The sequence below is a fragment of the Theobroma cacao genome, chromosome 4, assembly GCF_053813885.1.
Source record: "Theobroma cacao isolate CCN51 chromosome 4, ASM5381388v1, whole genome shotgun sequence".
Lineage (NCBI taxonomy): Eukaryota > Viridiplantae > Streptophyta > Magnoliopsida > Malvales > Malvaceae > Theobroma > Theobroma cacao.
Genome location: NC_142642.1, coordinates 40,066,843 through 40,088,282, shown reverse-complemented (window position 1 = coordinate 40,088,282; position 21,440 = coordinate 40,066,843). Strand labels below are relative to the sequence as shown.

General features: G+C 35.3%; 7 protein-coding genes and 1 pseudogene across 7 annotated transcripts; 7 read left to right on the top strand and 1 right to left on the bottom strand.

Annotated features, from left to right (window-relative positions):
• Nucleotides 1–1,911: 1,911 nt before the first annotated feature.
• Nucleotides 1,912–2,570, bottom strand: LOC148763405 (major allergen Pru ar 1-like; annotated as a pseudogene).
• A 1,348-nt stretch (nucleotides 2,571–3,918) lies between these two features.
• Nucleotides 3,919–4,574, top strand: LOC108661748 (major allergen Pru av 1-like). The gene is made up of 2 exons (XM_018119411.2): nucleotides 3,919–4,162; nucleotides 4,276–4,574. Exons 1-2 carry the CDS (start codon nucleotides 3,979–3,981, stop codon nucleotides 4,569–4,571), a joined length of 480 nt encoding a protein of 159 aa, XP_017974900.2. The 5' UTR covers nucleotides 3,919–3,978; the 3' UTR covers nucleotides 4,572–4,574.
• Nucleotides 4,575–6,055: 1,481 nt separating this feature from the next.
• Nucleotides 6,056–6,765, top strand: LOC148763404 (major allergen Pru ar 1-like). Its single transcript, XM_088805303.1, has 2 exons — nucleotides 6,056–6,242; nucleotides 6,349–6,765. Exons 1-2 carry the CDS (start codon nucleotides 6,059–6,061, stop codon nucleotides 6,645–6,647), a joined length of 483 nt encoding a protein of 160 aa, XP_088661429.1. The 5' UTR covers nucleotides 6,056–6,058; the 3' UTR covers nucleotides 6,648–6,765.
• Nucleotides 6,766–8,805: 2,040 nt separating this feature from the next.
• On the top strand, nucleotides 8,806–9,617 carry LOC148763403 (major allergen Pru ar 1-like). Its single transcript, XM_088805561.1, has 2 exons — nucleotides 8,806–9,042; nucleotides 9,156–9,617. Exons 1-2 carry the CDS (start codon nucleotides 8,859–8,861, stop codon nucleotides 9,449–9,451), a joined length of 480 nt encoding a protein of 159 aa, XP_088661687.1. The 5' UTR covers nucleotides 8,806–8,858; the 3' UTR covers nucleotides 9,452–9,617.
• A 1,448-nt stretch (nucleotides 9,618–11,065) lies between these two features.
• Nucleotides 11,066–12,061, top strand: LOC18603573 (major allergen Pru av 1-like). The gene is made up of 2 exons (XM_007035630.3): nucleotides 11,066–11,444; nucleotides 11,536–12,061. The coding sequence occupies exons 1-2, from the start codon at nucleotides 11,261–11,263 to the stop codon at nucleotides 11,829–11,831; spliced, it is 480 nt and encodes a 159-aa protein (XP_007035692.1). The 5' UTR covers nucleotides 11,066–11,260; the 3' UTR covers nucleotides 11,832–12,061.
• Nucleotides 12,062–13,614: 1,553 nt separating this feature from the next.
• Nucleotides 13,615–14,524, top strand: LOC18603572 (major allergen Pru ar 1-like). Its single transcript, XM_007035629.3, has 2 exons — nucleotides 13,615–13,890; nucleotides 13,972–14,524. Exons 1-2 carry the CDS (start codon nucleotides 13,707–13,709, stop codon nucleotides 14,262–14,264), a joined length of 477 nt encoding a protein of 158 aa, XP_007035691.1. The 5' UTR covers nucleotides 13,615–13,706; the 3' UTR covers nucleotides 14,265–14,524.
• Nucleotides 14,525–15,239: 715 nt separating this feature from the next.
• LOC18603571 (uncharacterized) lies at nucleotides 15,240–19,554 on the top strand. The gene is made up of 7 exons (XM_007035627.3): nucleotides 15,240–15,360; nucleotides 15,481–15,536; nucleotides 16,222–16,337; nucleotides 17,257–17,393; nucleotides 17,705–17,852; nucleotides 17,936–18,092; nucleotides 19,072–19,554. The coding sequence occupies exons 2-7, from the start codon at nucleotides 15,524–15,526 to the stop codon at nucleotides 19,161–19,163; spliced, it is 663 nt and encodes a 220-aa protein (XP_007035689.1). The 5' UTR covers nucleotides 15,240–15,360; nucleotides 15,481–15,523; the 3' UTR covers nucleotides 19,164–19,554.
• A 644-nt stretch (nucleotides 19,555–20,198) lies between these two features.
• On the top strand, nucleotides 20,199–21,127 carry LOC18603570 (major allergen Pru ar 1-like). The gene is made up of 2 exons (XM_007035626.3): nucleotides 20,199–20,534; nucleotides 20,620–21,127. Exons 1-2 carry the CDS (start codon nucleotides 20,240–20,242, stop codon nucleotides 20,916–20,918), a joined length of 594 nt encoding a protein of 197 aa, XP_007035688.3. The 5' UTR covers nucleotides 20,199–20,239; the 3' UTR covers nucleotides 20,919–21,127.
• Nucleotides 21,128–21,440: the final 313 nt, after the last annotated feature.

The window sequence follows — 21,440 nt, the reverse complement described above, 5'->3', positions numbered from 1 at the left end:
AAGATTTGGGTTAAGCAGCCAAAAACTTTGTATGTTGAAAAATCACATAATTTTCACAGCAAGATTGATGTCCACAGATCCCAAGTCTCTGCTTGCTTTTATTCAACACAAAGGCATTGCCATTATGTTCAATTTATAGAAGATATGTATTGACTTGTGGGGTAGTTGCTCCACTGAAGTTTTAAAAATTTGTTGAAACTATATAGAAAACTTAATAACAAATAATCCTTTTGCCCCCCACCAATTCAGAATGCAGGCGCTGTACCAATGTCATAAAAGTTAAGTTGTTAATGATGGGAACTTGGTTTACTAGTTCATTATAGTAAGTGAGAAAGGAAAGACCAAAAAGAAGAAAAGAAACTAATTATGCAGTCAAATGCTTAATAAGAAGACTTGGACTATCAAGAAAGCAAGTATCTTACGCAAGGAGGCAATTGCTGAGAAAAGTTCAATGTCAACACATACACAAATTAGCCAGATATTATAATTAGTATGCATTAATTTACATATATTTTTCAAACTCATACAGAGTTTATATGACTTTTTACGTTTTGTCTGTTCTCCCTTTTTGTTTTATGGGATGCTTGACTTTCATTCAAGAAAGGTATAGTTGTTGTCTTTGTTTATACTTGGTATTCATAGAAAGCACATCAGAGGATACAATTGCAAAATTGTGATGAAATTTTCAACTGAACTTGCTTGATTGGGGCAAAGAATAAGCTTCAAACTTCTTGAAATTGAAGATTTACAGTCTGAATTGCTTGACAGTAATTCTTTGAGAGGTGAATTTCATCCATTTTGTAAAATGGTCTCCACTTTAGATGGAGTAAGCCTAATTAAGAAAGAGTGAAATCCTCTCCCCTGAGTAAACAAAAGATGATCAAAGCTCTGTTACTCAAAAATTCAGAGCTGAACCCTGCTATACAAAACCAAAAAGTCACCTGCACTAGCAGTCCAGAATTACCCACATGCTATCCCAGCAGCTCAAAATAAATTTACATACCAGACTTCCAGAAAAAGACACAAGAGCTGGTGACTCAACTGTACACAGTCAATCAGAGAGACAATCATATCAGACTCATACAGACAGAGCATAACCTTGACAATACAAAGGCCAGCTACACTTGAAACTTGTTAGAGAGTTCATTTCCGCAGGCCCTACATCCCAGCACAGCATTTCACTTCTTACCTCCCATTCTTCCTTTGGAAGCTTTAGTCTCCATCTGTTTGCCCAGCACAATCTCAGAAAAACATCACTCAAAGACATTGATGAAGTCCGCCTGTCTGTGAACCCCCTCCTTCGCAAGGCTATCTGCAAGCTGTTTTTTTTTTTCTCTGAATAAATGTTTCACCTCCCATTTTGCAATGCCTTTTCTTCAGCCTTTCTATATGAAGAATCCATTTTCAAGTCTCCATCGCGAGTTCATGAAAGAATTTATTTATGGTGATTCACGTTTAGCATTTCCATCAGTTGATTTCTTTGAACTCTAACCTGGTATTTTGTTTTCATCCAAGTTGGGACCCCAAAGGCTTGAGTTCTTGCTGGTTTTTTCTACAGTCATTATTCCTTTTTCATCTTTTCCCTTCAATTTTTATGATGTTTGACAGCGTTTACCACATCACCTAAGTCTCAAAAGTTAAAACAAAACATCAAATATTTCAATAATTTGATAATAATTTTAATGATAATAAAATTAAAGTTAAATTTTGTGTAACTGTCTCTTTCAATCTCTTAATAAGTAATATTATATATCTTTATTTTTTATTTCCATTCACATTCAATTAAATTAAATAATCACAAATCATTTTTTTTGTTTATATATTTGTATTGAAAAACAAGACAATTTCTCTAATGAATTAGCTGGAAAGCTCTTATTAGCCCAGCCAAAGGCGACTAGGCTAAAGAAATAACAAAGACCACTCTCTTTCAAAAGGAAATTAAGACAAACACACATCAATTTCCATATAACATTACAGGCATAAATTAATTACAATTTGGCCTAATTGTAGGCATCAGGATTTGCCAAGAGGTGAGCTTCCACAGCCTTGAACATTCCCAAGGCCTTTTCCTTGCCAGACTTGATTTCCTCGTCCTTGATCTCAATGTCACCGATGGTATAGTAAGTGCTGCTGCTCTTGCAGATGGATCCTCCCTCAGGTGAGGCCTCGAATCTGATCTCATTACAGATTTTCTCGAGTGTGTTCATCAGGGCATCGCCCTCAATCACAGTGTAGCCGTACGTGAATTTTTCCTTGTCAATCTCACCAATCCTGTTCTTCACTGTCTTGAACTGGCTGCCTGTAAAAGTTGAAAACAAAAATCACTTGTAAAACATTTGTACTATCGAAATGTTTGAAGTGAAAAATCGAGAAATGTGAAACTAGCCTTCGCCAAAGTTCACTTGCTCGACAGTTGCAGCCCCTCCATCTCCTTCCAGGGTTTCAACACTCTTAATAGCTTGTGGCAGGATCTTGGGAATGAGGTTGTCCTAATCAAGGACGAAGGCCTGGAACATCCTTGCGGCAGGGATCACTGTGGCAACCTCCATTTCATAAGTGAAAACACCCATGATCGAGTTAGTTGAAGAAAGAAATAAGAGGAATTAATTGTTTAAAAGGAGTTTTCTCTTTTGAGTCGTGTGACAACTACGAGCAATGGAGGTGGTATTTAGACAACTAAAGCTGTGCAAAATTTTCAATGTGTGATAGATATGAATCATACTTTTCTCAAATCTAGAAGAACATATGGCCACCCATCTCTTACTAAACAATCTCAATCAATTGGTCAGAAGAAATTAATGATAAAGCCTGGAACAGTAGTCTGAATTTTTTCCATGAAAAATACTAGGAATATCTCGGATGACTTATGATTAACTGGTTCACAGGCAACAGGCCATAGCTGGTTACCCAACAAATGGTTAACTAGTGTTCAGTCAAAATTGACTATCAGGATATTGTACAGAGTTAATTACAACATGGGTTTGTTTTTGTTGTTTCCCTAGAAAAATTTAGTGATGAAATTTCACTGCTTGGGTTAAATCTTTCTGAACCATTTTGACCATGCATGATTAGTAAAGATTGCCACTATTATAGTAATAAACTCAAAGTCTTAATATTTGACCATTCTCATGAAGTGCAGATATATATGGCTAGAAAATTATCTGTTTAGACTGTGATGTGGATTGTGAATCTAATTTTCTCCCGTTTTCTATTTCTTTATGCGTTTGACATCCATGCATCATTTACCAATTATATGTAAAGGAATTCTTGCATTGACAAAAGTTTCCCCTTGTCCCGCAGAGTTTGCAACTTGCTAAACCCCATTCACGTATTGGTGTGTCCATTAGAGATTTAACTCCAGGATAATTTTGAAACAAACTTTAGTCTTCTATTTAGAATTGGGAATCAACAAACATGTATACCAAAAACTGCGTCACTGTTGCAGCAGATGATTGATTAATTGGCCAAAAACTAGTTTCGGAGTTTCACCAAATTACCCCCTTTAGCTTCTTTAAATACATCGCCAACTCTTATTTTAATAATAGCCAAAGAAGAATTAAGAACCTGGAAACCAGGCCTTTAGTTCACCTGTAAAAAATATTAGAGTTCTTTCCTTTTAATCTTCTTCTGATGTTGACTGCTTTCAAGATCCATAAATTTGTTCTTTATAGTAAGCTTGAACGTTGCATATCGAGGAATTTATAAGGTCAGTACAGAAACCAGAATCAATTGGAAATTTCATTAGATTACAAATTTTCAATTGAAATTGATTATCAAACTGAAACCATTCAATAAAATAATGTAGAAATCAATTGAATTTCACCCGGCTAATTTCAGAAAAGCTATTATTCACTCTCAGTCTATAAATACTACAGCTTTCAGGTTCACATCTCCAATCCTTAAAATTCTCTCTGCAAAATAATCAATCAATCCTCTTTTTCACCCTTCCTTGGATCAATTCCCAGATTGCCAGCAATCATGGGTGTTTTCACTTATGAATCTGAGGTTGTTACCACAATCCCACCAGCCAGGATGTTTAAGGCTTGTATCCTTGATGGTGACAAGCTCATTCCCAAGATTGTTCCTCAGGCTTTTAAGAGTGTTGAGTACATTGAAGGCAATGGTGAGCCTGGGAGCATCAAGAAAGTTACTTTTGGAGAAGGTTAGTTAATATATATGCAACTAAAATACTGTGAATAACATATTGAATTAGAAGTTAGAAGTGTTTCATTTGCCTCTAATAACCATACTCTATATTTGCCTTTCTACATGCAGGAAGCCAATTCAATTACATGAAGCAGAAGGTAGAAGCACTAGACAAAGAAAATTTCGTGTATAGTTACAGTGTGATCGAAGGCGATGCTTTGATGAACATGCTTGAGAAAATCACTTACGAGACCAAGTTAGAGCCCTCACCAGCTGGGGGATCCCTATGTAAGACTACTAGTAAGTATTACACCAAAGGTGACTTTGAGCTCAAGGAAGAGGGAGTCAAGGCAGGCAAAGAAAAGGCCTTGGGAATGTTCAAGGCTGTTGAAGCCTACCTCCTGGCAAATCCTGATGCCTACTAAAAATCCCAATATTGAGATAGCATCTACTTCAATGATCATACAAATATGCTTGAGTAGATAGTTGCCTTTTCCTTTTTTACTACTTTTAAGCTTTTGCAGTTGTTGGTCCATGTGACCTTCAGGCTGCTAATAAGAGTTCATAGTTTGTCCTAAATACCGGGAAGCTTGAACTGTAAATGTCACCTGCAACACTAAATAAAGGATCATGGTCAAAGTTTACTAAAAAATTGTTGTGGTCAAGCTATCTTGTGTTAATGATGAGTGCATTATCTTCACCTTTCAGGATTTGCAAATTATTGAACATAAGAAAGTCAAGTTGCAGAAGCAATGTGAAACTGTATATTTCTGAGACCAATTCCTTAATGCAACCTGTTTAAGCTGACATCCTGGCAAATCCTGATGCCTATTGAAACTTGCAATATTATCACTTCTAGAAAAAAACGGATTTCTATTTGTTTTAAAGTTATTTTTGGTCTGTTCTATCATGGGTAACTCTACCTTTTGTTAGCTAATAAAAGTTTTATGAATTGTTCATCAGGACTAGGTAAACTTGTAAAGTTATATCTGGCTGGAACTAGAATCAATGGAGTGCAATTGCTAAACAAAAAACATTTGGATTAGTAATGCAACCAGCATTTTACAGCCACCAGTTTAAAAAACTTTGAAAATTTTTAGAAACAAGGCCAAAATTTCCATTAGCCCTGTCTCCAAGACCTTGAGGAAGTTAGACCTGTAAATTCACATATTTTACCTCATTCCTCAAATATAGCAAAACAGTTACTGAAGAAAATCATATTTAGATAGTCCAAGGCTTTCTTTTTAGGTGTTCCTTTATGAACTAGTAAACCAAGTTACAATCTTTCTTTGATCTCAATTATATTGAAATTCTGCAGCCTGTTTTGATGCCAAAAGGCCCCATGGGCACCATTTGTAAGGAAATGGTCAAATGGAATTGTTTCATGATCCTACCTTTCTTCCTTCTAGATGTCTAAACCGATTAATATCATAGATTTGTTAAAATTTTGGTTGTTTATTTGTTCACTGCAAGTGTGTGCAGAAAAAGTAATAATTGTTAAGCTTTTATTAATTATTCAAGTAATTAATCAAATCAGAAGCTTTCCTTGCTATGATATTCTCTCTGCATACATGTAAGCATTTTTCAATAAATATCAAGCAAGTAGAGGTCCGTACCACATTTAAAATGATCATTTGGAGATTTACTATGATAGTTATCCTTCTCATGCAAGGTGCTTTCTTTGACTGGTGCAAATTCTTTGAAAAGCAGTAACCGTTTCCTTGTCACAATTGGATATTTTTTCCAACTAAAATATTGAAGAAATTGAATTGTTAAGCTTCAAAGCTCAGTCTATAAATATCATCTTAGTTCTCACCTTTTTCCGCACCTCAAACACTCAGTTAATCCTCCTGTTTTCTCTCTCTGCTTGTCTTCCTTGATTTGAACATTTGCAAGCTCCTAGTTCAGCATCATGGGTGTTGTCACTTATGAAATGGAGGTTGCTACCTCAATCCCCCCAGCCAAGATGTTCAAGGCCTTTGTTCTTGATGCTGACAATCTTATCCCCAAGGTTGTGCCACAGGCAATCAAGAGCTCTGAGCTCCTTGAAGGAGATGGTGGGCCTGGAAGTATCAAGAAGATTACTTTTGGTGAAGGTTAGTTTGCATCATAACTACTTCAGTTTTAATTTCTTGCCACTACTTCAAAGTAAATTATTCAAAGTAATAAATGCTTTATTGATTTGCTTGGCAACAAATGCAGGCAGCCAATTCAAGTATGTGAAGCACAAGGTTGAAGGAATAGACAAAGAGAATTTCTCATACAGTTACAGTGTGATCGAAGGTGATGCTTTGATGAATACACTTGAGAAGATCAGTTATGAGACTAAGTTTGCTGCAGGCCCAGATGGAGGATCAGTTTGCAAGAGCACCGGCAAGTATTATACCATTGGTGACACTGAGATCAAGGAAGAGCAAATTAAGGCAGGCAAAGAAAGGGCCTTGGGAATGTACAAGGCTGTCGAAGCTTACCTCTTGGCAAATCCTGATGCCTACAACTAGGTTGCCTTTCAGCTCCTGCTTGCTGTTCTTCATGTCATCAATTTTTAATGGTGTGATTTTGATATTTCTTTGATTGGCTAAACAAGAAAGATCATCTGTATTTCATTATAATTAAAAAGTTTGAGCTGAACCATCTTTGATATATGAAATGATAATCAAGGGTTACTTACAGATAGTTTGGGTTAGTCTGCAATTTGCAAATTCTTCATAAAAGTCTGACAAAGATCGATTTAGTTTTCTAAAATTTCCATATAACTTGGTATGGGCATAGTAACGTTATTTGTGCCACTAAGTTACACTGGTGAAAGGTCACAATTCACAGATATTTGCTGCTTGTAACTGTCCAAGTATGCTATCATTGGGAGGATATATTTTCAGCGTGGCGATTGTCATCATTTATTTTCCTCCTTTTTTAAAAAAATTTTTTTTTATCAAATCATCTCTAACTCAAATCCCGATTCTATCCCTTCCTTTTAAACCAAAAAAGTTAGTTTGATTTTGAAGCTGATTGGGTTGATTCGTCCTATAACTCAAAGAAATTAGCTTTCTTTTGAACCTAAGTTTCCATCAATATAAATACCTCTTTTATAACTCACAAAATTTTCAATCATTCTTAAATATCAGTTTTTACCTTTCTTTGAAGAAATTGTATTATCATGACAGATTTTCATCTTCAAAGTCTCTGTCAATCTCAACTCACGCAAATCGCTGCTGAAAATGCCAAAGCAGCTGTAGAAAAATACTTTAAGTTAGGAAATATCGACAAAGCTATCCAATAAGGGTCCGTAGCACTTGATTTGAACCCTGAGTTACATATCGTTCAGAAATACATTGCGGCCTATCTTGTTTACAAGTTTGATTCGATGCTAAATCTTTGCCAGAAGATGAAGATAGATGATACTGAAGTCCTATATTCAACTCTCTTTACCGAAAATTGTTCCTCTGTTGATCCAACGACGATTAAGAAACATTATAAAGAAGTGACACTTTAGTTCATCCTGACAAAAATGATTTGATCGCGACTGAGGGTGCTTTCAAGATCGCATGTCAAACTTGAGAGATTCTCTTATCTAATCACAACAAAAGAAGAAGAACTGCTTGATGAGATGAAGTCAATATTCTTAATTTTTTTTATTTAAATTACATATGTACATGTACTTAATATTTTTATAAATAATAATATAGTTATTTTTTATTTTATTATGATTTTTCTTTTAAGATTCAATTTGATTTGATTTTTCACTCTAATTTTACGATTAAAAATCGATGACGACAACAGATAGAGCAAAGACATCTTTATTGCTTTTAGAGAATATTTACCGACTATTTCATTGAAATTACTGATTTGTTTAAAATATAAAAGTGCTGATCTGACTCTTAATTACATATCAAGAAGTAACAAAATTCAGGATACTGAATTTTGAGATTATGAAATCCAGTAAGTTATTCTTTCAAAAAAACACCAAAATATGGATTTAATAAAAACAATACATGCATTTAAAACTAATAACGGGGATTTCTGACTAATGAAAGTAAACAAAACCAAGGATTTGGTAAGATAAGAATATTACACATCTGTCAGCAGTAAGAGGAGTGAAACATGATGAAAAACGGTCATAGATTTGTATGTTGAAAAATCACATAATTAAGAACCTGGGAGAAGGGCCTTTGGTTCGCCTGTAAAGGCTGCAAATTTAACTTCAAAACCTTTCATCAGTTAATTATTACAATTTACCTTATAAACATACTTATGAGATAAGAATCACAACTCTCAAGTACCTACAAGTTCCTACTAGTCCAAGTACCTGAACTCGAGGTCTTTGTGCTTAAAATATTAGAGTTCTTTCCTTCTATTCTTCTTCGGACATTGGCTGCTTTCAAGATCCATAAATTTGTTCTTTATAGTAAGCTTGACTGCTGCATTTTAAAGAATATGTAAGGTCAGTACACAAACCAGAATCAAATGGAGGTTTTATTAGGTGCTTTCTGGACTAGATTACAAATTTTCAATTGATAACTGATTACATTGTAAAACTGAAACCATTCAATAACATATAAACAAATCACCCGGCTAGCTACATTCAGAAATGCTATCTTTCATGCTCAGTCTATAAATACTACAGCTTCAGGTTCACATCTCCACACCTCAACAATCAATCAATTCTCTTTTCACTCTTCCTTTGATCATTTCAAAGATCACTAGTAATCATCATGGGTGTTTTCACATACGAATCTGAGGTTGTTACTACAATCCCACCAGCCAAGATGTTTAAGGCTTGTATCCTTGATGGCGACAAGCTCATTCCCAAGATTGTTCCTCAGGCTTTTAAGAGTGTTGAGTTCATTGAAGGCAATGGTGAGCCTGGGAGCATCAAGAAAGTTACTTTTGGAGAAGGTTAGTTAATATATATGCAACTAAAATACCGTGAATAATATACTGAATTAGAAGTTAGAAGTGTTTCATTTGCCTCTAATAACCATACTCTATATTTGCCTTCCTACATGCAGGAAGCCAATTCAATTACATGAAGCAGAAGGTAGAAGCACTAGACAAGGAAAATTTTGTGTATAGTTACAGTGTGATCGAAGGTGATGCTTTGATGAACATGCTTGAGAAAGTCACTTACGAGACCAAGTTAGAGCCCTCACCAGCTGGGGGATCCCTATGTAAGACTACTAGTAAGTATTACACCATTGGTGACTTTGAGCTCAAGGAAGAGGGAATCAGGGCAGGCAAAGAAAAGGCTATGGGAATGTTCAAGGCTGTTGAAGCCTACCTCCTGGCAAATCCTGATGCCTACTAAAAGTCCCAATATTGAGATAGCATCTACTTGAATGATCATACAAATGTGCTTGAGTAAGAGAGTTGCTTTTTCCCTTTTTACTACTTTTGAGCTTTTGCAGTTGTTGGTCCATGTGACCTTCAGATTGCTAATAAGAGTTCATGGTTTGTTGAGAATACCGGGAAGCTTGAACTGTAAATGTCAACTGCAGTACTAAATAAAGTATCATGATCAAAATTTACTAAAAGATTGTTGTGTGGTCCAGCTATCCAGTGTGAATGATGAGTGCATTATCTTCACCTTTCAAGATTTACAAATTATTGAACATAAAACGTTCAAGTGGCAGAAGCAATGTGAAACTGTATATTTCTGACACAAATTCCTTAAGGCAACCTGTTTAAGCTTACATCCTGGCAAATCCTGATGCCTATTAAAAAGTTGCAATATTATCTCTTCAAGAAAGTCTTTTCTGTCTACCCATACTAGTAAAAATGGATGTCCATATTTTGGTCTGTTCTATCAGGGCAAGGGCAACTCTACCTTTTATGAGCTAATAAAACTTTGATGTTCTGTTCAGCAGGCCTAGATAAACTTGTAAAGTTATATCTGAATGGAACTAGAATCAATGGAGTGTAATTGCAAAACAAAGAACATTTGGATTAGTAATGCACTAGCATTTTACTTGCCAAATGATGTAAATTTTTAGAAACAAAGGCCAAATTTCCATTAGCCCTGTCTCCAAGACCTTGAGAAAATTAGACCTGTAAATTCATATCTTTTACCTCATTCCTGACCTAAAACAAAACAGTAATTGAAGCAAATCGTCTTTAGATTTCTTAACAATACGAATCCCATCATTTTACTATCACCCAGTTGAAGTTTACTGAACAAATAATTATCAAGCCTACCTGTTTAAACTAAAATTTGAAGCTGCTGAGAAGCATGCATGAATCCTTAAATTGAAGAAACAGAAGTTTACTGATAGTTATTGGACTTAAGCAGGTGGCTTCGAACAATTTGTTTTCTCAAATTGGCTTGGGATGATAAAACATCAGTCCTGCAAGTTTAAGAATCTATTTAAAAAATTATTCCGTTTTTCTGACGGTCACTTGATCATATAGATCCTAACTGATAATGATATTTATGGCTTGGTTGATCAGTAGGGTCTCAAATTTTCATGCTTTGCTTATCTTGCCTGAGCATGAAACCATGTTGAACTTATCACACTACCATTGACCAAGATTCAAGATAGGCTGAGGATCCTAACGAGGAAAGAGGAAGGACTGAAATGATCTGGCCCTTTGCTGTCACATGTTTTATACCCAGGAAAATACTTACAAATAATTATCTAGAAATATGTTCTCAAACTGAATATTTCATGCATGATCATGGTTTAAACTTTTAAACCATGTTGGCAGACGTCTGCAGAAAGTAGCTGTTAGTTTCTAATAGTCCAAGCACTTGGATTCAAGGTTTTCCTGGCTTAAAATATTAGAGTTCTTTTCCTTTCAATCTTCTTCCCAAAACGCTGCACCCGTGATCCACAAATTTGTTCTTTTGTGGTTAGATTGAATATTATTGCATATTGAAGATGAGCAAGATAAGTACACAAACCAGAATCAATCATAAATTGGTTGCTCTCTCTGGCTAAAGTACAAACTTTCAGTGAAAATCTATTGATTACATTGTCAACAGCTAATCTTGAAGCCCACTCTATAAATACTACACTTTTAGATTCATATCTCCACACATAAGTAATCTCCTCTGCATAACAATCAATCAACTCCGTTTTCACTCTTCCTTTGATCATTCCCAAAATTCCAAGTAATCATGGGTGTTTTCACATACGAATCTGAGGTTGCTACTGCAATTCCACCAGCCAAGATGTTCAAAGCTTGTATCCTTGATGGTGACAATCTCATCCCCAAGATTGTTCCCCAGGCTTTTAAGAGTGTTGAGTACATTGAAGGCAGTGGTGAGCCTGGGAGCATCAAGAAGATTACCTTTGGAGAAGGTTAGTTAATTGATCATGCAACTAAATACTTTGAATCATATATGATTGTGTGGAAAACATTGTTACACTTCATTTGCATTCCCACATGCAGGAAGCCAATTCAATTACATGAAGGAGAAGGTTGAAGCATTAGACAAAGATAACTTTGTTTACATCTACAGTGTGATTGAAGGCGATGCTCTGATGAACACGCTTGAGAAAATCACTTATGAGACCAAGTTGGAGCAATCTCCAGCTGGGGGATCCATATGTAAGACCACCAGTAAATATTACACCATTGGTGACTTTGAGATCACTGAAGAGGGAATCAAGGCCGGCAAAGAAAAGGCCTTGGGAATTTTCAAGGTTGTTGAAGCTTACCTTCTGGCAAATCCTGATGCCTACTGAAAAATCCCAAACTTTTGAGACATAGCATCCACAATTCAATGATCATAATATAATGTGGGATGCATGCGTTTGTGCTCATGTTGTGTGGGGGAGTTTCTTTCTTTTATTTTCTTCTCCTTTTTCCCTTTTACTGTTAAAAATGTTGGTCCAAGAATGACCTTCAGTTTGCTAATAATAGGTCACAATAAAGGAGCATCAAAATATATTTAAGGAAAACTGTCATGCCATCAGGCCTATCTGTTGCGAATGAATTGGTGCATTATCTATTTATCTTCATCTTTCAAGATTTGCCAAATTATTGAGCTCCATATGATCAAGTGTCAGAAAGAAATGCAGCCAGAATATATCTGCTAGAGATTCCTGTATTTCTTAGTCATCCAACTATACACACAGTAGGCAATACTTTCAAAGTCATGAAGAGCAGATGGTGAATTCCCAAACCTTCCTCAAAGTTTTTCACACTTGGTTTGGATAATTAATCAAGCCAAATGAAACTCTGTTTAGTTGAAGGAGAATAGTTATTGTAGAAATTTGGGTCGTGTCAGATGAACTCGAAATCTCAAAATCAGGAAGTCAGAAGCTTTAAGAGTTAGCCAGTCAACTTTGGCAGGGGAGTCCCAATCATAAAAACATCTTTTTTCAAACATTGCTTGGGGCAATAAGTTAATGGTCCTGCTTGGAATAATTCTAGGCATCTAGCACGGGTTTTTTTAAGATAATTTGATGTGGAAAACAATGTCATTACACTGCCGAAATAAGAAAATGATCACCGTCTAAATTGTCAACAAAATATCATACTATAAGAGCAGAAGAATAATTAATTTGAATGGCCAAGTGGCCTGTGGCTGCCTTTCTTGAATACTCTTTAACACAATATTTTCTGTCTATGGAGGCAAAACCATATGAACACGCTATCCACTAGGTAAAACCTTCCTGTTTCTAAACTTTGATCCATATTTCCAAGTCATTTAACCGTACTGAACTCCCATTTCTTGTTCCCTGTCAGTTTCTGTTTTACTAGTTCTGATTTAGCACTATCTTGAACAATTTCAGAGAGTTAATTTTCTGTTTTTTTTAATGTTATTTTAATATGAAAGAAGACACCAAGTCGAATTAATAACATTAAGCAAAATAAGCTTGAGAATCCGGAACAATATGATGGCAATGGCAATGGTAACCTTTCTCTTACTGTAATTCTTATAGCTTAGCTGAAGGGTCCCAATGCTGCTTTATGCTGGTGCTGGGAGAACTATTCTGTAAATTGGTCTGTCATGACTTTTCCAGATGTCTCCACTTTCCTTTGCTGCAAGGCAAAGTCCTTGTGAATCTACTAACAACAAAAATTGAAGACAATTTAATAATAAGAAATATTATCAGAATAAATTTCATTGATACTCGTATTTACCATGTACATATGTGACAGTGGACTCTCCCATAGCAGAAATAGATTTTGTAATGTTTAAATGTTTAAACAATGCCGGCAGGAAGCACAAAAGTTCAAAGGTTTCTCTCACTTCTGATATCGGAGTTTTTTCTTACTCATCTCCTCTCAAGATTAATTGCAGTCAAAGGTCAATAACTCCAGTTTGATATCGTATTCACGTGAGTACAAAGACAGAACCAATTTCTTACTTAAATAATTTGATTACCAAGTCATGATGGAACCAAATTATAAATAAAATATATGAAGAGATGATCACCTATAGGTTTTCGATCCACTAGGCTGCATTTGCAGAAGGTAAAACCTTCAAGCTGAGCCTATAAATAGCACACCTTGAGGTTCAAAGATCTGCACCCACAAATTAAATAATTCAGTTCTCTTCTTCCGTTCTTCCTTTTTGATCATTTCCAAGTAAATCGTTTTGGTTCATCATCATGGGTGTTTTCACTTACGAGTCTGAGATCGTTACAGCAATTCCCCCAGCCAAGATGTTTCAGGCTCTCGTCCTTGATGGTGACAAGCTCATCCCCAAGATTGTTCCCAAGGCCATCAAGAGTGTTGAAATCATCGAAGGAGATGGAGGGCCTGGCAGCATCAAGAAACTCACTTTCGGTGATGGTTAGTTCACATGAGACAACTGGTTAACATTACTTCATTAAAAGCCAAGTTATAAATACTAACCATTGCTGTTTATTGCAGGGAGCCAGTTCAAATATGTGAAGCACAAGGTAGAATCAGTTGACAAAGACAACTTCACATACTGCTACACTGTGATCGAAGGTGATGCACTGATGAACGCATTCGAGAAAATCAGTTACGAGACCAAGTTGGAGCCTTCTCCTGATGGGGGTTCCATCTGCAAGAGCACCAGCAAGTATTACACCATTGGTGACTTCGAGATCAAGGAAGAGGAAATCAAGTCAGGGAAAGAAAAGGCCTTGGGTCTGTTCAAGGCTATTGAAGCCTATCTCCTGGCAAATCCTGACGCCTAGAGAGAGTAAAACAAAACGAGATTGATCATATAAATTTGTGTAATGCATGTGTGCTTGTGAGAGATTTGATTTTTTTTTTCCTTTTCTTCCACGCAAATGTTGGATTGGGAATAAGAGTTCACAGTTTGTGATTAGTAAGCAAGTTGTTTTGTACCCATTGATGCTCAAAGTCATCAATTGTACTGCTAAATAAAGGAGTTGTATATCCAGGAAATTATGTTGTGATGAAGGTATCAGTAAAGTTTGAGATATTCAAGTCATCCTATTTCTAAATCCAAAATTTCTATGGGATGAATAGAGTAAAGGGTTTTTAATTCCTATGAACTATCAATTAATCAAATATATAGTAGAATTGCCAAATCAATTGAATTTTATTTCAATCCAACAACAAAAAAATGGTGGTTGAGTCAAAGTTGAGATATTGATTGTTGATTGATCATTTTGTTTGAGAATTATACTTCAAATGTTAAGTGATCATGAGGATGTGAACATATATCTCTGTATATATATAATATTAAAATTGTCAATTCATCATTTTAAATTTTAATAAAAATGGTATAAAAAATATCTCAAAAAAATATGCATATTAAAATTTAATATTAAAAATCATCATGTATAAATAAATAGTGAATTTTCTGTTATCATAACTCGACTTTTACTCGAATTTATAACTGTTTTATTATTCGAGAATTCGATTATAAAATATCTTAAACCCTGTTTTTATTATCCTAGTTTATTCAAATGGCTTTTCCACCCTGTCTATTGTTTAAAAAAAAGGAAAAATGAAAAATGAAAAGAAAAACAAAAACACCATTATAGAGTCCACTAAGCAAGACGGAAGAATCTTGAGATAGGGTATTTAAGTAAATTCACATTAATATCGGAACGGGCCAACTGAAGGCCCAAGAATCTAGTTGGACTTCGAGTCCAGTACTACTTAACAAAAGAAATGCCCTGGAAAACAAAATTAAAGTATAAAAACCCTAAAATTTTTCATCTTCCTTAAAGTTGGTGCTTTGGCGTTTGAACCGAGCACTAAAGGAAGAAACCCCGAGCTCAGATTAACATCAAACCCTAAACCTTAATTATTCTCAAGGCAAGTGATTTCTTCATGGGTTTCTTGTTAATTTTTCTTTTCCTTTTTTTAATTTTTTCTCAAATTTTTAATCTAAAGGAATGACTTTTGTTTGTTTGTTTCAATTTTGGGGGTGTTCAGGATTGTTCTTCGATTCGTGGAATTTCGATAAGTTGAAAAGTAGATGGAGGACTGGGGTAATGTTGTTCGATAAAAATTTTATTACCTATTTGTTGTTTTAGTTGGGGTCGGATTAATAAGTGATATTTTTTTTTTTAAATCTGTTTTATTGTGTATAAACTTGCATTTGGAGGCTTTGTTTTTAACAAGAGCTTAAAATTACTTGGTTTAATTGAAAATTGGGATTATTTTTTGTTTTTTTGCTGTCGTTTTTATGGGGTTTGGATGTTTCAAAAGCTGACTACTTTCAGTAAGGGTTTAGTGGGAAATCGGTTATGGTGTTGCCATTTGGAAAGGAGTAGATTACGGAGAAATTTAGTGTGTTTTTCTAACCTACTTGTGGTGTAAAGAATGGTACTTTTGGCAAAACATGCTGGGAAGCTAGACTGGGCTTCGGTTGCAGGGATCCGTATGTGCTCATGCTCAAATTTAGCTTGAGCCATTACCTGACAGTATCCCCGTAGTCTTGTTTAGGAGGTTTGAAGTGTAAAGAAGAGGCTCACATTACGTTAAAGGAGCTTCAATTCCCTTTATCTTTCATCTGTTTTTAAGTTGTGAACAAGCACTGGAACTTTGGTCTGTTTTAGGATTTTAGATCCTTAATTGAAGAACCTATCACATAATGTCCTTTATTTTCGATCTGCTATTTGTCCTCTTTTCATTTTTTGTCATCTCTCATGAAGACGTGTGATATTGTTGCAGAGGATGAGGTTCCACCAATTTTTTCAAAGGAGCAACCTAAAACCAAATGGGATGATGAGGACGTTGATGATGATATTGTGAAGGAATCATGGGAGGATGAAGATGAACCTCCTCAGGTATGATGATTTTATGTTAACTTGGTAGTAGTTTAGTTTACAAATTTATTACTGTCTGGGCTCTTCAATGACTATCGATATTTATTCTGCTTTTAAAAATCTATACAATAAAATCTGTGGAAAATGGCAATCTCACTAAGAAATTTTTACCACCTAAAAAATAAGCTAGAAGATCTGGTTACAAGTGTCAAGTGTTGGTGTATGTGTCACTTAGTGTAATTTTGAAAGTTATTGCTCTTTCCAGATTAAAAGAAATAATATCCTAAATTTGCTTTTGATGTGTATCGTAGGGGATTGTTAGATGGATAAATAATAGTATAAATAGTAGTATCAAATTTTCTTTTCTGGATGGTTGGGATGGTGTTGCAAACTGTGTTAAGATGAACATCATCTTGATGTCATAAGAATTTCTTGTCAGGGCGCATTACTATCCTGCATTCATCAGTTAAGCTATTTGATGGATGATTTAGAGTGATGGGACTCGTAGGACAAAAACCTGCCCTCAATTCTTACCATTTGGAGCTAGAAACAAGTAGATGGAGTGTTATCTAGAGCTGTTATATTGTCTTCTAAACTTGTATCACTTTGACAGCTGGCTCAACAATTGCTTGGAGGCTAATTAGAGTGTCACCTGTAACATGGTTAAATATCTTTCCCACTGAATAAACCAACAGAGAAGAAGTAAGAACAATATTAACATGTGCATAGACAGAATAATAGTGTTTTCATAGAAGATCTGCTGTTGTTTTAAAGTCATTAGCAAAAATATCTTATCACATATTTAAGTTGTTACTTAGCTATTTTCTATGGACATTCTGTACAAAGAATGTTATCATACACAAGGTATTTGTGTTAATATCTGATAATAGAGTAAGACTATATGCTTGTGTTAATGCGTTGTTTCCTTAATTGGTATCAGGAGCCTGTAGTAAAAGCTCCTGAAGAGAAGGCCCCCAAAAAACCTGAATCAAAAGCTACTGTAAAGAAAGAGAAAACTGCTGAAGTAGCTAAGGAAGAGCCCCTTGATCCCGTGGCCGAGAAGCTTCGCCAACAAAGGTAGAAATTCAGTTTTTTTTTTTTTTTTTTTGCTTCTAAACTTCCTTGGTCATTTAGAGTGGGTGTTACTGCATAATAAAATTGCTACAACTTAACTTGGCTCACCTCTCTTTAGAACTAAATCTTTGTAGTTCATTTCGAAATTAACTGAAGCCATATTGTTTTTCTCCACCCATCTACATGCTTGGATCTCAAAATTGTTAAGGCACCTCGTTTTACTTGCATATGTCTCCAAAATTGATATTTTTCTAATACTTCAATGTTTTTTGTCGTTAAGACACCACATTCTGACCATTTGCTTTCTCTATTAGGCTTGTGGAAGAAGCTGATTACAGGTCCACTGCGGAACTTTTTGCCAAGAAAGGTGATGACAAGACTCTTGATAATTTTATTCCCAAATCTGAAAGTGACTTTGCAGAATATGCTGAGCTTATTTCTCATAAGCTTCTCCCATATGAGGTGCGATTAATCATCGTTCTTTTCCTGTCCTGGTTCTAGATTGAGAAAGTTCTTACGTTACCCAAATACATTCTTTGATGCAGAAAAGTTACCATTATATTGGACTACTCAAGGCAGTGATGAGACTATCAATAACGTCTTTGAAAGCAGCTGATGCCAAAGATATTGCGTCTTCAATCACAGCAATTGCAAATGAAAAGCTAAAAGCAGAGAAAGAAGCCACAAGTAAAAAGAAGACAGGTAAAATATTTGCAGTTTTTCATTATTGAGTCCCATGTTATGAACTCAGTCAAAAGAAAGAAAAAGAAAACTAGAAACATATGGTGCTTCAATTTTTCACTTAATTGAGAATTTTAAATTAATTGTGTTAAGAAAATGGCATCCACTCTATTTTCTAAGGAAGAGCATATTGACTATAATTAAGTACTCACATATGTACTTGAGCATTATGCTTATAGCAAGAGTGAATTATATAATGATTATAGCAAGATATAATTACCACTCCCCACATAATTTAAAGGAGGGCAACTTTTAATGTTGTTAAAGTTCCTCCAGATGATAGCAATGACCCTCTCCAGCCCACAAAAGATATTCTAGAAGGTTATAGGTGTAGAGCCTGTAAATCCTTATTCCTTGAAACCCTTAGGCTTAGGCTGTTAAGTTTGCTTTACGCATCCGGACAGGTTAGGTAGACATTTGAAGGTTCCTTATATGGCCTTGGTTTACTTTGGATTTGAGATCTGAAACAGCTCTGGGGCATTAAATAAGAAGAAGATTTGTCAAAAAGAAGAAGAAGAAGAAGATTAAGAGACATAGTTCTTTATCTTCTCTTCTTTATTTTCCACATCTGTTTCAGATATACACTTGATGGTGAGCCAATCTTTCACGCTTTAAATGGTCATCTATCACACTTTGGCCAACCCCTCACTGAAGTAACCATTAAATTTAATCCTAAGCTTAAAGTCCATTCAACCCTTTCTGATGTATCACGCACCTCCTTTTGCAAAGGTGTTAGTAAGAAATAAGAAATAACTCCACAACACCTGTATTTTTGAAGGTGCATGGAGCCCCAATTAATTTTAATATAAAGAAAAGCTGTGTTTGACTAACTCAACTTTTTAACAACCTGTTATGATTAGATAGCTTCTGAATTCATGTTATGCTTGTAATCACATGTAAATACTGTGATTCTCCAACTGCTTTTGGACTTTTTTTTCAGGTGGCAAGAAAAAACAGCTCCATGTTGATAAACCAGATGATGATTTGGTTGTTAATGCTTATGATGATGTGGATGACTATGACTTCATGTGATTCATTTGGGCAAAATGCCACCTTGTTCTAGTGTTTGCAATAGGATCCTGTGTTTATGGCAGCGGCAATGTAGAGGTGGATCCTGCGGCTCTTTTTTTCTCTTTTTCTTTTTCCAATTCTTGGAGAATTTAGTTGTCTGGTGAACAGCCATAAAATGGAGGATAGTGTTACGTTTACATGAACCATTAGATCGAACTTCAGAAGCAAAGTCTTCTAGATGGTTTTGGGCGGTTGCAGTGTGTTACCATTTAAAGATTCAAATGATGTTTTCCTTGATATGTTGAGAACCGTAATCTATTGTAAGAATATACAACTATACTATTTGTTTGTGCATTATGGGAACTAGTTTTTGCATGATTAAATAAAATTCTGATGAAATATTGTTCTGGAATACGCCGATGCTTAGCTAATGGAAAATAGAATGGGGTTTCTTTCCTTTCCAAATGAAAAAGGACAGATTATTGCCGGCTGTTATGATATTCAACAAGTCACTGGCTTAAAAGTATTATTCAAACTTGAATGAAATAAGCTGAATCCAATAACCAACAATCTAGTGGGATGGTTGATTGAAGCTGACATAGTTTTGCCAAAAGATACTGGGAAATATAATCAGATTCGTGAGAGTTGGTATATACTACATCTCCAGGGAATGCTCCATTAAATAGGATAAAGAAATGGGCATATTGTTACTAGCATACTCTGTCTGTGTTAAATCTTGCATAAAATTTTCTTGTTAGACAAACAAATCTCCATAGAAATTTTCAAATGCTATCACCCCTTTTTTGAGTTTGACTATGATTTCTCCCTAAAGTGAATGATTAAATGCTTTGGATTCGTTAAGTTTGTGGAAAAGGTTCTTGCATTTGTCTTCATTACAAATGTTTTGGATCATTGATTCTGCAACTTAGTAATTGGTGTTTGTAGCAATGAATATACTCAGTCCCTAATAAAGACATGAGCAACTTTCTGACTCTCTAGAGGCTGATTTTGGGTCCATCAGGAAAGATCCATACTTTTGTTCTTTGCATTTGTACTAGCATAAATTTCCAGGCCCTTGGAAACTCAACCTTGAAACAATGTCAGGGATAAGCATTGTTCGATTTGAACCTATAAATACACCCTCCTTCACCAGTGTCACTCACCACTACAAGTTTCAGAGCAACTTCTACCACCATATAGAGCTGGCCATGGGTGTCACAACTTACAGCGATGAGTACACTTCCCCAATCCCACCTGCCAGGCTGTTCAAAGCCTTGATTGTTGACTCTCACAATCTCATCCCAAAGCTTATGCCATTGGCTGTTCAGAGCATTGAAATCACTGAAGGTGATGGAGGAGCAGGAAGCATCAGGCAGATCAACTTTGCTGAAGGTAAGCCAAGAGGGTCCAAGTAATTTTTTTTCCAGAATGAATATCAACGCCCTGTTGGCCTTATATTAACATAACTACTATGCAGGTAGCCAAGTTAAGTGCATCAGGAACAGGATCGAAGAGCTCGATGAAAAGAATTGTTCATACAAATACAGTCTGATTGAAGGCGACGGGTTGATGGACAAACTGGAGAAAATTACGTACGATGTTAAGTTTGAGCCGACAGCAGATGGGGGCAGCAAGAACAAGATGACAAGCACTTACTACACCAAGGGTGATTTCGTGCTTACCGAAGAGGAGATTAAGACTGGCAAGGAAAAGGCCTTGGCTATGTACAAAGTTGTGGAAGGCTATCTCATTCAGAACCCTGATGCTTATGCTTAATCAAATTAAAGTACTCTGATAAAAATTTCTTTTGCAAATGATAATCGAAGGGGTTTTTTCTCCATGTTTGCTTTGTTACAGCACTCCAGCCTTTTAGCTTTGGGTCTGGCTATGATTGCCTTAATAAGGATCTACCTGATGTGGGTTTGGCTTGCAATGTTTCATCCTTCAATGTACAGGAGGACATTTATACTTGTCCCTCTTTTTTATTGGATTCTCTCATCTCCTGCTTTAAGTTATCAGTCAAATCATTATCATTCGAGGTATTTATTGAATTTATGACTTCTCAATTAAATTATTTTTAATTAATAAATAATAAATTTATCTAATAACAACTAAGTCAATCAAATTCACATTATCAATACAAATTAATTTTATAAAATATAATTTTAATAGAACTTACCTTATTTCGTAATACTTTATATATTTTCACATTACTAAAATTATCTCTCGATGAACCGTTAATATTAATTTTTAATACCTCAATATGAAAATATTATAAATGTAATAAAATTAAAATTT

Coding starts and splice junctions, on each gene's coding strand:
- LOC18603571 (XM_007035627.3), top strand. Junction 17,853..17,935: donor ATAAGCTTCTCCCATATGAG/GTGCGATTAATC, acceptor TCTTTGATGCAG/AAAAGTTACCATTATATTGG. Junction 18,093..19,071: donor CACAAGTAAAAAGAAGACAG/GTAAAATATTTG, acceptor CTTTTTTTTCAG/GTGGCAAGAAAAAACAGCTC.
- LOC18603572 (XM_007035629.3), top strand. CDS start 13,707: ATGGGTGTTTTCACTTACGAGTCTGAGATCGTTACAGCAATTCCCCCA. Junction 13,891..13,971: donor GAAACTCACTTTCGGTGATG/GTTAGTTCACAT, acceptor TGTTTATTGCAG/GGAGCCAGTTCAAATATGTG.
- LOC148763403 (XM_088805561.1), top strand. CDS start 8,859: ATGGGTGTTTTCACATACGAATCTGAGGTTGTTACTACAATCCCACCA. Junction 9,043..9,155: donor GAAAGTTACTTTTGGAGAAG/GTTAGTTAATAT, acceptor TCCTACATGCAG/GAAGCCAATTCAATTACATG.
- LOC108661748 (XM_018119411.2), top strand. CDS start 3,979: ATGGGTGTTTTCACTTATGAATCTGAGGTTGTTACCACAATCCCACCA. Junction 4,163..4,275: donor GAAAGTTACTTTTGGAGAAG/GTTAGTTAATAT, acceptor TTCTACATGCAG/GAAGCCAATTCAATTACATG.
- LOC18603570 (XM_007035626.3), top strand. CDS start 20,240: ATGTCAGGGATAAGCATTGTTCGATTTGAACCTATAAATACACCCTCC. Junction 20,535..20,619: donor GCAGATCAACTTTGCTGAAG/GTAAGCCAAGAG, acceptor ACTACTATGCAG/GTAGCCAAGTTAAGTGCATC.
- LOC18603573 (XM_007035630.3), top strand. CDS start 11,261: ATGGGTGTTTTCACATACGAATCTGAGGTTGCTACTGCAATTCCACCA. Junction 11,445..11,535: donor GAAGATTACCTTTGGAGAAG/GTTAGTTAATTG, acceptor TCCCACATGCAG/GAAGCCAATTCAATTACATG.
- LOC148763404 (XM_088805303.1), top strand. CDS start 6,059: ATGGGTGTTGTCACTTATGAAATGGAGGTTGCTACCTCAATCCCCCCA. Junction 6,243..6,348: donor GAAGATTACTTTTGGTGAAG/GTTAGTTTGCAT, acceptor CAACAAATGCAG/GCAGCCAATTCAAGTATGTG.